The sequence below is a fragment of the Hypanus sabinus genome, chromosome 14 (assembly GCF_030144855.1).
Source record: "Hypanus sabinus isolate sHypSab1 chromosome 14, sHypSab1.hap1, whole genome shotgun sequence".
In the NCBI taxonomy this organism is placed as follows: Eukaryota; Metazoa; Chordata; class Chondrichthyes; order Myliobatiformes; family Dasyatidae; genus Hypanus; species Hypanus sabinus.
The window spans coordinates 68,479,250-68,495,699 of record NC_082719.1 but is presented as its reverse complement, the minus strand read 5'-3'; the positions used below and the strand labels follow the sequence as shown (position 1 = coordinate 68,495,699).

The 16,450-nt window shown below is 36.8% G+C and overlaps 1 protein-coding gene across 1 annotated transcript in view; it reads right to left on the bottom strand.

The window, feature by feature from the left end:
- Positions 1-5,966: 5,966 nt before the first annotated feature.
- Positions 5,967-16,450, bottom strand: part of ankrd55 (ankyrin repeat domain 55) — a 68,317-nt gene continuing 57,833 nt past the window's right edge. Inside the window, exons 9-11 of the mRNA XM_059988643.1 lie at positions 14,315-14,973; positions 7,248-7,349; positions 5,967-6,235 (exon numbers count right to left, since the gene is read on the bottom strand). Of these exons, the coding sequence (XP_059844626.1) occupies positions 5,967-6,235; positions 7,248-7,349; positions 14,315-14,973 (1,030 nt within the window). The remainder of the gene's footprint in view (positions 6,236-7,247; positions 7,350-14,314; positions 14,974-16,450) is intronic.

The following is a 16,450-nucleotide window of genomic DNA, read 5'->3' as shown; positions in this document are numbered from 1 at the left end:
TCGCTTGGTTGTACTGCTTAGTTACGCTATTTGGAACATTAATTTTGCAGTATTGCTAGTTTTAGTTTTGGTAGTTTCAATGCCATAAGATTGTTCGTCTTTGCTACTTTCTTAGTAAAGGATTGAAAATACTTTTTCGATTTGGAAATTCGTTATTTTCAAAGCACGTGCCAATCCCAATACTCAGTCTCTGAGCTGTTTTGGTCTGTTTTCTTGTTTTCTACTGTGTTCACTCTCATGATTCTGAAGAGGAATGTGAGATATTCCAAACTGTTAATTAAAAAAATCACCTGTTAATTTTAGCACATGTAAATATAAGAACAAATATACCCTTCTACTTATATGGCTAATTTATTGTAAATGACAAACTGCACAAAAGCATATGTTGCATGTCCAAACAACAGCAGACAGTAAATAAAGTTTCCACAGCTGATAGGCACACAGTAGTTTCATACATCAAGGTAGAAATAGCTTTTTTGCACCATTTTTAACAAACTGGTAATCAAGCAACATTTTCAGTTTGTTATTTGAACAAAGTATTTAACGTAATTGTACTAAATAATAAAGTTTCACTGAAACTGAAAGCATTAGTTGGCATGTTTGGTAATTTGGGCAGCACAATGGCAGATGGGAATTGATCCTGTTAAGTGTGAGATGCTCCATTTTGAGAGGACTAAGTTTGCGAAGATTTGCCATGTCATCTAAAACTTTCACAAATTTCTTTAGATGTGTAGTGGAGTGTATATTGATTGGTTTCTTTAGGAGAACATCAATGTCCTTGAATAGAAATGCCTACAAAAAGTAGTGGATAGAGCCTAGTCCATCACGGGCAAAGTTCTCCCCACCATTGAGCACATCTATATGGAGAACTATCGCAGGAAAGCAGCATCCATCAGGAAGAAGGTACAGGAACATCAGGATCCACATCACCAGGTTCAGGAATAGTTATTACCCCTCAACCATCAAGTCCCTGAACCAGAAGGGATTAACTTCACTCAGCTTCACCTGGCCCATCACTGCACTGTTCCCACATACTATGGACTCACTTTCAAGGATTTTCTCATGTTATTGATATTTATTGCTTGCTTGCTTGCTTATTTATCTATCTATCTATCTATCTATCTATTTATTTATTATTTCTTTTTTGTCTTTTATATTTTCCCAGTTTGTTGTCTTTTGCACATTGGTGGTTTATCTGTTCTATTGGATGCAGTTTTTCATTGATTCTATTGTGTTCCTTGTATTTACTGTGCATGCCCACAAGAAAATGATTTTCAGGGTTGTATATAAGATATATATACATACTGCTTGGTAGGTTAATTAGTCAGTGCAAATTGTCATGTGATTAGGCTAGGTTTATATCGAGGGTTGCTGGGTGGTGCGGTTCAAAGGTCCAAAAGGGCCTACTCCACACTGTATCTCAAAAAATAATAAATATGATGACATATATGTAATTTGATCATAAATTTACTTTGACCTTTGAACTAGACAGATACAATGATTGGCAGGCTCCAAGAAATACTGAGAAACAGAGGAATCTTGGTTAAAGGATTCCTCTAAGTTGTTGCGCAATGGATGAAATGATGAAGAATGCACAGGGGATACTTGCCTTCATTGGTTTGAGTATACATTTTACGTGGAAGGAAATTATGATAGTACTTTATAAAAATTGGTTAGAACACATGTGAGGTGTAGTGTACAATTCTTGTTGGCACGCTATAAATAGGATATAATTCTACTGGAGAGGCAGCAGAGCAGATTCTCCAGGATATTGGCTGGGATTGGTCATTTCAGTTATGAAGAGAGACTGGATAAGCAATGTTTGTTTTCCCTGCAACAGAGAAGGCTGAGGGGGATGCGATGAGATATACAGAATTCTGACATGCTTAGATAGAATAGATGGTAGGAATACTTTTCACATGGCAGAGTCATCTGAAACTACAGGGCAAAAGTTTAGGGTAAGAGATGAAGGTTTAGAGGGATTCCAAGGAAGAAGTCTTTCACTCAGATGACGGTTGGAATTTTGAATGTATTGGGTTAATGGGTGGTTAAAGATACATTGAGGATCAGGACGAATATTTAGATTGCATTAAGGCAAAAGACCAGATACTGGCAAATGGGATTAATGTGATAGGCTATATCATGGCCATATCTATAAAAACTACAATCTAACAATATGTTTATCATCTCAGTTTATGGAGAATTTCATACAGTCCACTTGCAAAAATAATTGAATACTTTTGTCATAGATTGTATTTTTGTGAGAAGGAAAATAATTGACCATCATTTTAAGATGAGTGGCTCAAGAATTATTGTTGCAGGCTTGCAGGGAGAAGTTGCAGCACAAAACTGTAAATGAAAGCCTTTAACAGATTTAGGTAGTTGTTGAATCTTAAAGTTTGTTGCATATCTATAAAAACTTCAAATCTTATTTTACTCATCCTTCTATCAACATAATTTTCTTATCTCTTCTGGTCACCATTGACACCAGTCACCTTCTGGTACAACACCAAATGTATATTGTTAAGGTCAACCTACTTTGCCTTCTCTTAACATGCCAATAAAAATAATCTGCCCCTTGGAAGTTTTCATGTTTTATTGTTTTACAACATTGAACCATAGTGAATTTAATTTGGCTTTTTTGACACTGATCAACAGAAAAAGATTATTTCACGTCAAAGTGAAAACAGATCTCTACAAAGCAATTTAAATGAATTACAAATATAAAACACAAAATAATTGATTGCATAAGTATTCATCCCCTTCAATTTGATATTTTTTAGTAGATGTACCTTTGGCAGCAATTATAGCCTTGAATCTGTGTGGATAGGTCTCTATCAGCTTTGCACATCTGGGCACTGCAATTTTCCCCTATTTTTCTTTATAAAACTGCTCAAGCTCGGTCAGATTGCATGAGGATCACAAGTGAACAGCCCTTTTCAAGTCTAACCTCAAATTTTCAATTTTCAAGTCTGGACTCTGACTTGGCCACTCCAGGATATTAACTTTGCTGTTTTTAAGCCATTCCTGTGTACATTTGGTTTTATGCTTGGGGTCATTTTCTTGCTGGAAAACAAATCTTCTCCCAAGTTGCAGTTCTCTTGCAGATTGCATCAAGTTTTCCTCCAGGATTTATCTGTATTTTGCTGCATTCATATTACCCTCAACTTTCACAATCCTTCCAGGCCCAGCTTCATTGAAGCTTCCCCATAACATGATGCACATACCATGCTTCACGGTAGTGATGATCTGCTTATGCCAAAAATAGTGTTTAGTCTGATGGGCAAAAAGCTCAAATTTTGTTTCATGTGATCAGAAGTAGAGTGAGCAGCTTCAAGTTCCTGGGTGTCAAGATCTCTGAGGATCTAATCTGGTCCCAGCATATTGATGTAGTCATAAAGAAGGCAAGACAGCAGCTATACTTTATTAGGAGTTTAAAGTGATTTGAAACTTAGATAGTTGCACAGTGGAGAACATTCTGACAGGCTGCATCACTGTCTGGGATGGAGGGGCTACTGCACAGGACCTAAAGCAGCTGCAGTAGGTTGTAAATCTAGTCAGCTCCATCTTGGGCACTAGCCCACAAAGTATCCAGGACATCTTCAGGGAGTGGTGTCTCAGAAAGGCAGCGTCCATTATTAAAGACCTTCAGCACCCAGGGCATGCCCTTTTCTCACTGTTACCATCAGGTAGGAGATACAGAAGCCTGATGGCACATACACAATGATTCAGGAACAGCTTCTTCTCCTCTGCCATCCGATTCCTAAATGGACTTTGAAGCTTTGGACATTACCTCACTTTTAAAAAATATACAGTATTTCTTTTTTGCACTTTTAAATAATCTATTCAATATATGTACTTGATTTATTTGTTTGTTTATTATTATGTTTTGTTAATTATTTTTTTCTCTCTCTCTGCTAGATTATATATTGTATTGAACTGCTGCTGCTAAGTTAACAAATTTCACGTCACATGCCGGTGAAAATAAACCTGATTCTGATTCTGATGAAACCTTCTTCCAGCTGACCTTAGAGTCTCCCACATGCATTCTGACAAACTCTAGCTGGGATTTCATGTAAGTTTTTTCAACAGTGGCTTTCTCTTTGCTACTGTCCCATTGAAAACTGTGACTGGTGAAGCAGCTGGGCAATAGTTGTATGCACGATCTCTCCCATCTCAGCCACTAAAGCTTGTAACTCCTCCAGAGTCGTTATAGGTCTCTTGGTGGCCTCCCTCACTAATACCTTTCTTGCACAGTCACTCAGTTCTTGAGGACGGCCTGCTCAGGCAGATATGTGCAATATTCTTTCCATTTCCTGATTATTGACTTAACTATACTCCAAGGGACATTCAGTGACTTGGATATTTTCTTGTATCCATCTCCTGACTTGAGCTTTTCAATAACCTTTTCATGGAATTGCTTGGAGTGTTCTTTTGGCTTCATGGAGAAATTTTGCTAGGATACAGACTCACCAGCAGTTGGACTTTCCAGATACAGGTGAATTTTTACTATAATCAATTGAACCACCTTGACTGCACACAGGTCTCTAAAGCAAATCTGTATTTAACTAATTATGTGACTTCTAAAACCAGTTGGCTGCACTAGTGATGATTTGGTGTGTCATATTAAAGAGGGCTGAATCCCTCTTTTATTTGCAATCAATTATTTTGTAGCTTTATATTTGTAATTAATTTAGAACACTTTGTAGAGATCTGTTTTCTCTGACACGAAAGAATGGTTTTCTGATGACCAGTGTCAAAAATTCTACTGTGATTCAATGTTGTAAAACAATAAAACATGAAAACTTCCAAGGGGTGGGGGGTGAATATTTTTTATAGTCACTCTATGCCATGTGTATATCTAGAATGAAAAAAGCATGGAAGATTTTCATCAGAAGGTTGATCTTGAAATCTGGCATCTGGGCAGAAAGGCTTTTAGCTTTTCACTAATTTAATCCTACACTTGAAAAGAAGTACTTCCGTTTTACAGTTATAGATGTTCAAATCCTAATTTTCCTCCAGAATTTTGGTGCTGCCTATGTGATATTTGCATATTCTTCCCATAAGTGTGCAGGTTTCCTTTAGAATTCAAGGAAGTACTGGATGATTGGGTGGTGGGCAGAGATATATTTCTGCCAAAGGAGCTGTAAGGCGCTCCTTCCCTTCACTAGCCTGTAGCTCACCCTTGTGCAAGGGTTCCCGATAAAGGCCATGTGAAGCCACAGGAGCAGGTGCTGGATGGTTGTATGAGTAGCTGGTACATATTCAAGCCCTGGTTATGCAACCACTCACCTCAGGCAGACAATCCCTGAAGTGTATTAATAATGACTGGGGTCACTGCCTTGTAAAAACACTACCCAGAGGAAGGCAATGGCCAATCATTTCTGTAGAAAATGACGATGTGGGTTTCCAACTATTTTAAAATACATTGATGTAACATACACAATTACTTGAATGGGGACATGTAAAAAATTTGGGAACATGCTAAGAGTATCCAAATCCAATGAATGTGATTTTTCCATAGGCCAAATTGTTAACATAATGTGTAGATGAACTATCCAAATAATAGAGTGGTATCCAATTCATGCAGAATAAGAAGATCATAGCCAGTATATTTCATATACTGTGGTAAATAAAGACATTGTCTGTTTGCTGGAGATGATCCTAGTGAGAGTATAACAAAAATATTGTAGCAGCCAGATCTCAGAAAATTTCTCATTGTCTTGTTTTGTACCAGGCTATTTGGTCATGGAATAATAACGGAGATAACAGAGTTCAAACTTGATCAGTCCACAGTTACCTAACGTCCACACCTGTGGGTGTTCAGAAAGGATTGCTGAGCAATGATCAGAAATGCTATGATGAGAGGTTTTCCCTTTCTGTTAATATACTGGCTGTAATCACCTTATTCAGATTGGACCATATATCAAACTTAATTTCTATATTTTTCATCTACTTTCCTACTTTTATTGACTCTCTGTCTGGGATTTGGTTTCACACTTGAACAAGTCTTCTGAATGTGTACTTTTCTTCTGAGATGGGATAGCAGGAAGTACAGGGTTGACCTTCATAGAATCACCTGATATGACTGGCAAAAATGAATTAAGCAAATGACTTTGGCCAGTTTCCTCTCTTTGCATTCTTGAAGGAAGTCTTGGTGGGGTATTTACTGGAGCAGTCCATATAGAGGTCTGAGGCTGTGCTCTAATGTTTGCCATTTCTGAAGATTGATTACCTACAATCAGAAGAAAAAATACTTAGCACAAACATATTTCAAATGGACAACATTGTTAAGAAAAACATAACTAAGGTCTTTTTGAAATTCTTTTACCATGTATTATTTCCATGTATTTATTGTTTTAATATTAATAGATAATAGATACAGATTGAAATAAATGAAGCATTTTAGAAAACCTGTTCAAAAATGTTCATATTAATCTTTCAAAAAGACAATTGAAAATCATATTATTTCTAATGAGTATTGTTACTGTATTGAACTGGAAATTCCAAGCTTTTGTGCATATCCATAAAGAATAAAGGAAAGGAAAGTGAACATTCTTTCTAGTATGCCAATAAAGTTTTTGCACATGCCATTGTGGGCCTATGCACCATAGGTTCACCATCCCTGGCTAGATACATCTTAAATGTTGAGAGAGTATCTGTCTTCTCCTCTTCAGACAATATTCCAAACACCCTCTCTGTGAAAGAATTCCTCCTCAGATCCTTATTCTAAACTTCCTACCTTTCACCTTAAACTTTGCTCTTTTCTCTTAGACACTTGACCATAGAAAAACATTTTTTCTTCTGTCCTATCTATTCCTCTAATAATTTTATATATGTCTATTGGATCAGCCCTCAGTCCTCTCCATTCCTGGGAAAACTAACTCAGACCATCCACTCTCTCATTTCAAACAACATGCTCTAATTTAGGGAGCATCCTGGTGAATCTCCTCTGTGGTCACTCCACTGCAATCACATCGACCCTGAATTGTGGTCACCAAAACTGTACTAGGTACTGCACTTCATGTTAGACCTTACTAGTGTTTAATAACTTTGTAACATGATGCTCCATCTCTTATATTCAATGTATGGCCTGAATTACGTATCAGCAAAATGAGAAACAGTATGTTAAATGTTTTGATTAGAAGTATTGAATTTAAATCCTAAAATGTAACAATCTGAATCTATCAGCTATGCTGACTTTTCTTTGAAGATTTGCACCAATAGCTTGAGAAAAAGTCACCTACATTTATAGGCAGAGTCATCAGCAATAGGACTTAGGTAGGACCTTGCAGGAAGTGAATCTTTAACCTTCTTTCTTTCAAGAGGGGTTATATGCACATTTCCTCCTATAGATAAAAGAGAATGTAAAATGAATAACAAGCAGGTGATGCAGAGTGTATTCTCAATATTGTGATTTGCATGAAAATAGACCACTTTTGAACTTGTTTTTGTATGATGCATACTCTATCACTTGAGATGATTGAATCAGTTTTATTATTGATTGCCACGTCTGGATGTGATCCAATGAACTGCTTTATGACCAACATGGCAACTACAGCAAGGCGATAGGTTCAAATATTGTAATTTCTAATTTGTTGTAATTTCTTATGTGTGCAGAAATATTATCTCTGGTGCTCAGCAGAAGTTCCACTCCAAAACAGTTTTAACAAACAGATTAAAAAATAAAGAATGCACTGAGAAAACCAATAAAATAATTCAGAATCAGGTTTATTATCACTGACGTATGCTCTGAAATTTGTTTTGTGGCAGCAGTACAATCCAAGACATAAAAAATACAATAAGTTATAATAAAAAATAAATTAAATGGAAAAAAATGTGGAAAAGAGGAATAATGAGTTAGTTTTTGTGGATTTATGGACCGTTCAGAAATCTGATGGCAAAGGTAAAGAAGTTGTTCCTAAAACATTTAATATCAGTGTATCAAGTTGAAATAATAATTAATGGGAAATATTGACCCATTAAAATTTAATTTCCTCAGAATCTTTGTACTTTCCTTTGAACCCGTTAGGGAGGTTTTAGATTACAATACTACAGATGTTTAATACAAATGAGGTATGTAAAATGGGCCATTTGAGAGATTACATGTAAGTATTTCTTAAGAAAAGAAAGCTAAGGGTGAATTAATAAAGGTTATTAATATGATGAAAGGTTTAGAAAGAGGGGAACAGAGAGTATATTTCCTTTTTGGCAGATGTTTAATGGAAAGCCATCAATACAAGAAAGACAACAAGAAGTCCCACATGGAGTTCAGAAGAAACATCTTTAGCCAAAGAGTAATGAGAATGTAGAACATAGAGGAAGCAATTGAAGTGAGTAGTAAATTATGCTGATAGATTTACATAAGGAAAGATGGAAGAAGAATTGAGTGGAGCATTAATGCTGGGAAGAATTGGTTTTATTTAGACATTTTTGCTATTTTTCTAGCAATTGAATTTCCTAATATCCATTCCTGAGGTAGAATTGAAGTAGTTGAGGCTATGGAAATGCGTGTGTGAATAGTTTCTGTTGGGTAACCAATCTAATATTCACACTGAAGTATCATCCATAGTTCTATGACTTCTGTACATTAACCTTTAATTTGACACCCTTCTAAATTCTTTCTGAAAATCCAGATATATTACATCCATACTGCTACTCATATTCTCAAGGAATACTAATATTTGTCAAGCATGATTTCCCTTTTCATAATCTTTGTTGATTCTGCTTAATTACGTTATATCTTTACAAATAACCTGCCTCTAATAATCTTTAATAATATATTGCAGCACTTTTTCAATGTTAAATGTTAGGCTAACTGTCTTGTAGTTTCCTGAAGATATAATTCCCTGAAGAAGGGTTTCAGCCCAAAATGTCAGCTGTTTATTCATTTCCATAGTTGGTACCTGACCTGCTGAGTTTCTCCAGCACTTTGTGTGTTTTGCTTTGGATTTCTAGCAAATGCAGAATTTCTCATGTTTCTGATATTGTAACTACACTTTGTACCTGCCTTATTTGTCTTCACCCATCCTTGAATAGACTTACTACATTTTCAGTTTTCCAGTCCATTGGAATCTTCCCAGAGACTGGAGAATTTTGGGATTTGACAGTTCTCTCTGCACACTGCCTGTGACTTTAAGCCTATAAGATACAGATTGTAGGATTCAAGGGATTTGTTGAGCTTTAGATTGTCAACAACCAGTCTTGTCAAAAAGAAGCTTGTTAGCAACCATCTTCGTTTGTGCGAGTGCAACTCCAGCCAATGGGGAGTTTTCCCTTTTATTCCCTTTGAATTCTTTTCTACCATCTTCTCCAAAAATGGATGCTAAATTTAATCAAAAAAAGATATTTGGTGCAATTTTGAGTCTCCCAATTTTTCTGGATATGGATGTTGGTGGCAAGACCAGGAGTTATTATCGATTCCTATAAGATGTTGTGCCAGTGGTAATTCTGCAGTGCTATTATCTAGACATTTTCTGCATTTCCAAGCCTGTACAATTTGTGACTAATGGGGAATGCAGTTGGTTTCCTGTTGGTGAAGTTGAAAAAGCTGACATAATTTAGCAGAGATCTTTGCTGTTTCATAATGCTGCCACAGTACGTTAGAGATAGAGGTATATGTTTTAGATGGTAGATGGTGGAAAGTGTGTCAACTAAACAAATTGCTGGGTGATTTGCCATGAATGAGGTCTTGTTTTTGGAATAATAGTGAAATAATATGTAGTGTTGTTACTTGGAGATACGGAGTGTTCATTCACACTCTCCATTGAGTCGGGAAACCAACTGCAGACTGTAATCATATAGTTGAAAAAATGCCAAGCCTTGAGGTTGCACACATAGTAAAATTCAATTCAGCTGATGATGAGTTTATAAAGCTCTTCATGGATGGTTATTTTTGAGCTGTGGGATTTATTTTGAATCTATTCTGTTAATGCAATCACATAAAACACTGGCAGGTGTCTTTAAGTGTGAAGGTGGGGCTTCATTTCCACAAAGGTTGCAAGGTCATTCCTACCACTAAACTCATAGACAGATAAGTCTGCCACAGCTGGAGTAACTTGTTGGTTTCTCTTAAGAATGCTTCCCTCTTTTTGGTTTCTCTTAAGAAAGAAAGCTTCCTGTTTAATTTGACATATTTCTTCATCTTGAGAGTCATTTTATTTGAGCTGGATTGCATCTGGCATTTTATTAAATAGTGGGTAGTGAAGAAAATATTTCCTCTTTCTTGTTTTAGCAGTCTGTGCAAGATGAAGGAATAGACAGATGCCTTTGAAGTGCTAATAGAGGAATTTATAGCCTCTGTTCTGAAATGCTGTACAAAGGATTGTGAACATAACAAAAACACGAGGAAATCTGCAGATGCTGGAAATACAAGCAACACACACAAAATGCTGGAGGAACTCAGCAGGCCTGGCAGCATCTATGGAAAAAACGTATGGTCAACGTTTCGGACCAAAACCATTCTGCAGGACGTGCTTAATAAAGCATGTTCTTCAAGGGGGTTAAGAATAGTTACATCAGCATTCTTATTTGAGATTGAGTAGCCCAGATTGAGATTGTTTATGTAAAATGTTTGTCCTTGAAGGATTTGTGGATAAATACATTAGAGGGCTATTTGACTTTGATGAAGGCAACATTGCTTTGCAAACTGTAATTTACTGTCATTCTTTAGAGCGCTGGAAGTATGAGGGAACCAAACAGCTGTGCTAAATGTACAAAGTTAAGCTCATCATGTGTAGAATACAAATAAAGTTTGTTTTTACTTGAAATGTATAACTGAAAGACAAAAGAGAAATGGATGAAATTATGCTGTAAACTTGTCCAACAAACTTCAGTGGGATTACCAGCTCCTGGAAATCATATAGACTAAAATAAGGAATAGATACTTTATCATTTAAAAAAAACTCTCTTTGTTATGAATAGTTGAAAACACTAGAGTATTTACATGTAAATTTTAAACAGGATACAGATGATATGGGCCAGCCAGTAGTGTAGTGGGATCAGCACTGGACTCTGAGGTAGATGGTCCCGAGTTCGAATTTGGCCAGGTCCCAAATCTGCATGTAAGAAAGGCCCAACAATCTCCTTCCCTATCTTGCTACGAAGACCCTATGGATAACTACACTATCCATAGGGTTGCCGTAAGTTGACAACATTCAACAACAATAACAGATAATTGAGAATGTGTCTCTCCAGAAACCAACACAATTGGAAAATGTTTCTGCTTAGGTAGAAATAAAGAGACAAAAAGCAACTAACATATCTAGGAACAGGAGTCTTTTAGCGAAATTAGCTGAAAATAGTTTTAAAGACAGCACTAGAAAATATACTTGAATATATTTGCTCAAAATTGGTCGGGACTATAACAGCTGACACCATCCGTGAATACTTTAGAGGGCAGATAGATCCTACACATAATTCTGATGCTCTATATTTTTTTTCCAAAGCACAGATGTTGATATTGACATTCTTCAACTTGGAAGATATTGCCCATGATACTTTTAGCCAGCAATATCGTGTAACTTCTACTTAGTCATAGAGTGTACAGCACAGGAACAGGACATTTGGCTCATCTGGTCAATGTCATCCATGATACTCATCTACACTAATCCCATTTGCCCAATCTCTCTCTCCTTTTCTATCCAAAGCATTTAATGTTGTAATTGTTCCTGCCTCTACCACCTCTTCTTGCTGCAAATACCTATATGTGAAAAACCTTACTCCTGAAATCTTTAAATTGCTTCACTCTCATCTTAAACCTGTGCCCACTAGTTATAGACTCTCGTACTCTGGCAAGAAAACTCTGTCACAACTGTATAAACTCCATAAGGTTAACCCTCAGCCTCTTCCAGTGAGAATAGACAGCTCATCTAAAAAAAAGGATCTAGTGCTTTACTGGTGTATAGGACAAATAAACTCTTCTTGGGCTTCCAACTGGGTACAGGTATTGATTTTATTAACATTTCGATGATAAACTCTGCCATCTTCATCAGGGATGATGCCCGGGCATGTCTAGTCAGGTGGTTTTTATACCCTGCCATCCGTCCCTCCTGATTGGTTTGTCCTCATCCAATAAGGTTTCCGCTCTCCTAGCTTGTTTGCAGTTGAATTCTCGTTCTTAATTTTTGTAAAAATTCCTTCATCTTTGTTAAAATTCTTTTCCTCCAGTTTTATTTCAATGGCTTCCTTTAACAAGTGGTCCCAAAAGCCATTGGTACAGCACAGTAGTTTTGTGCCGTTGAAGTCAATCCTACGCAATGTTCAGCTACCGGCAATTTCTCTGGGTAACTCAAATGGTTTCTGGAAGAATCGTGAGGATCCTGAAGAAATACGGGATTAGTATGATCCACAAACCTGTAAGGAAGCTCAAATCACAGCTTATATGGGTCAAAGTTGAGCCGGGACTCAGCATGGCTGGTGTTTACAGGATACCCTGTTAATGTGGAGTAACATATTATCGGCTGGATAGGACATACGGTGGAAACCCGCATCAAGAAGCACAGGAGGTGTATCCATTTGGGTTATGTGCAATGCTCTGCTCCACCGAGTTCTCCAGGTAACTGAAACAATACACCTGCTGTGCTCCTTGATGTGGGTTTCCACCGTGCATCCCGTCTGGCCGCTATATGCTGCTCCATTTTCACCGGAAATCCTGTAAGCGCCAACTACTGTGCCGCATCTATAGCTTTTGGGACTGCCTGGTGGAGGAAGCTATTGAGGTAAAATTAGAGGAAAATAATTTTAACAAAGACAAAGGTCTCGCTCTAAGTAAGAACTGGAAATCGATTGTAAACAAGGTGGAAGAACGGAAAGCTCATTGGATGAGGACTAACCAATCAGGAGGGATGGATGATGGGAGTATAAATACTACCAGACTGGACATGTCTAGGCATCATCCCTGCTGAAGATGGCAGAGTTTGTCATTGAAACATTGGTTAAAATTGACAGCTATCCCCTGCTGTCAGCCTGAGAAGAGTTTATTCGCAAGCCTATCTAATCTCTCTTTATCAGTTCTTATTAGTATATTGGTTAGTATCTCTGTCTGACATGTGGAACATCAGGGTTCAATTCTATAATGGGGGGATGGTTTCACATCACCAATAACCTGTTCTGGTCCACCCACATAGGTGCTATGGCAAAGAAAGCACAAATAGTTTCTCTGTTTCCTCAGGAGGCTATCCCCTTTGATCCTCACCATGTTTTTTATAGATGCACTATTGAAAACATCTTATCTGGATACATTACAGGCTTGTGTGACCTGCAAAAAGCTGTGGAGAGTTGTGCTCCAGTACATCATGGAAACCAGCCTCCCTCTTAGATAGCTTCTACACTGCCGTTAGAAGACTATTGAACAGTCCCTTTGTATGGTAAGATGAACTCTTGACCCCACAATCTACCTGTATGACCATTCACGTTATTGTCCACCTGCACTGCATTTTCTCTGTAATTGCAACATCATATTCCCAAGCTCAATGCATTGAAGTAATTAAATATCTTGCATGATGATTGCAGCTCCAGTTGTAATAATGACACTTGACACAAGCAGGATAAAGCAAATCATTTGATTGGCATCTTATCCACACTCATTTCCTTCAGCTTCAGCATACTATAGCTGCAGTATGTATTATCTACAGAGATGCTAAAGTTTATGCCAGAACTTTCCAAGCTAATGATCTCTGATATCAAGAATAATGGGGCACCAGACTCATGAAAATACTCCATCTGCAGGTTCATCTCCAAGTCACACACCCTACTGACTTGGAAATATTCCACTGTTCCTTCATTTTGTGTGTGGGCGTGTGCATGAGTGCTATAGCAGTAGTAAGTGTTATGAGCATCGTAATGCTAGTTTTGTCAGATGATATTTCAGCATTGCATCACTTTCCTAAATCAAATGAGTAAAGGCAGAGAAGTTTTCTTTACCACTGGGACCATAGCAGGATGAAACATTTCTGATGCAGAACAGTTGCTCACTGCCCAGTTGAAGATAAATTATGCCAACAGAGTGCTAGGATTACTTCCAGTTTTAGTGAAAGTTCATTGGTAACTTCCCTTTAAGAGCTAAAGCCCTGATGTTGATAAATACAGATTAAGTTTGTCAGGTTGAATGGGAGAAAAAAAGGTATGGGCCCCTCATAAAATGCTGTGTATTTGCACTTACTTAAGTGTGGAGAGATCTTTCAAAACCTGTAGTGTTTATCTGTTACTAGCAGAGGTTTATCCACATGACATCATGTTGACTCATTGCCTGAGGAATTCTGAATAATTATCACATGAGTTACTAAGTATTTTAATACAATATTTTAAGAGTTACCTTTCAGATTGCTATGTAAGTAAGGGATGTGAGGATGATGTGCGAATTCCACTTGTTTGGCTCTTTCTTGCAGAAAAACTTCCAGCAGCTTTGCTGAAGGAGGAGCAGTCCATGCTTTGTGAGACAAAATATGATTGGTATCTTTAGCCCACAGACATTCTAAAATTTGTTGAGTGCTGGTTCGATTCTCAAACAAGTCATGTTCACTGCGACTTTTTTGAGACCTGTGAGCAAAATGATGTGTACTAGATTTACTGTCTGTGTTCTGAACCATGCAAGGTGAATTTGAAAACAGAGGCTTGCTATGAATTAATGGTGGGAGGCTCTCTGTCCGTATAGGGGGAAGACTTTTGTATATTTGTGTTTTATTTGATGGCTGGCATCTTCGAATTGTTAGTTCTGTGGTTGTTTTCCTCTGTCTATTCTTCTCTGCCTGTTCCTCCAGGTCATCACAGTTGTTGGGATCCAAGATGCAGTCAAAAGTTGTTATAATGTCATCAACTTCAGAAGTTTCATCTCTTAGACATTTATCCCTATTTTTATCTTTCCGAGTGACCTTTTGTTCATCTTTTTTCTTCTTACAGGAAAATATCTGGTTTAGTACACTGAAGCGTCCCTCTTTTTTCTTGCTTTGGGCAGGTTGCTGTCTTATAGCAGATCTGTGGTCAATAACATAATTCACAAGAATTTCTCAGTAGATTTTATAAAAACATTCATTATTTAATTCCTGATTTTAAAGGAATTAATATTTGAAGATATTATTAACTAAACATTGAAGCATGCTGCATTGACACAGTTGCTGACTTGCTTATTTGATATTGTTTCAGAGTACAGTATTTTGTACATTAAGAGGTTTTTGGCTGCTGATTCTATGTGAAGGTGTCATTGTACCATTAATTCTCCAACATACATGTTATTTCACACAATTAATTCTTGCTTGATATACTGTAAATTCAACTTGCTTAACTTTCCTCTGAGGATCAATTGTAACACTGGACATTTTGTTTATTTTTGTTTAATATTGGTTGCAAGAAAATATCAGCCAGAATATCTGCCCCTTTTTGAATGGAACCATGGAATGCTGATTAAGTGTGGCGGGAATTTCAACTAAAAGCTTAGACCTTCCTTCAAAGGTTCTCTATTTTTCAAGAGGAATTATTTTAATTCAAACATTCAAATGTAAATGGCAGTAAAGAAGCTCATAAACTCTCAACAGCATTTTCATTAATGTTTCCATCATTGGAGACAGGTGATTCTTCCACTGGTAGAGATGAGAATCACTGATAAAAACTTGCACATTTCTTTGTTTCACTGTCTCTGCATATGAAGGAAACTTCGCCTAGTAATCTTGAGAAATTCTAAAATCACAGCAAGTGCTTGATTAGTATGAATCCTATTTAAATAAGCTTTTTATAGATTTCTAAATGCTATAATATACTATTCAACTTGGTGCACTGTATTCTAGAAGAGGGAAGAAGGAATGTAAAAGAATGACCATTTTTTCAGTCATGTTTATAATAGACAAGTAAAGGTGCTCCAGACTATTCTATTTTGTTTGTTTGAGGGTATTTTAATTATTGGGAGAATTCCTATTGTGTTTAAAGTTCTACTTTAGTCTGCAATGTTGCTTATTTAGTTTCTTAGTTTATGGTATTATTTATACAGATAACTAATTAATTTTATTAGTAATTTTGTAATGCTGTAACTATGACTAGGCCAATGTCGTCACCAACAAATTTAGTATTAGTTCTTGTTGTTACAGCTTCATATTTATTTTTTATTTTGCGTTGTAATGCCATGGCTTACCTTTTGAATTGTGCAATTATGGGGATAAGATACATAATGTTGGACATGACCTATTAAACTTCCTTTTTATCTTTGCCCTGAAAGCTGTCCATAATTCTGCAGTAAGTGGCACAGCACATACAGTGTCATCTCATAATAATAATGCTTTTGATGGAGATGGGCAAACCTTGTCATTAGTTTAAGCGTGATTCTTTCTTTAGTCAGTGAAAAATTGTCATTTTCTATTATAATTATTTTATTCAATTTACAAAAAAGTAAAATAGCTTGATTTGAAAAGCACAGAATATAAACTTGAGTGTTTGAACAACACACTCAAAATGCTGGTGGAAC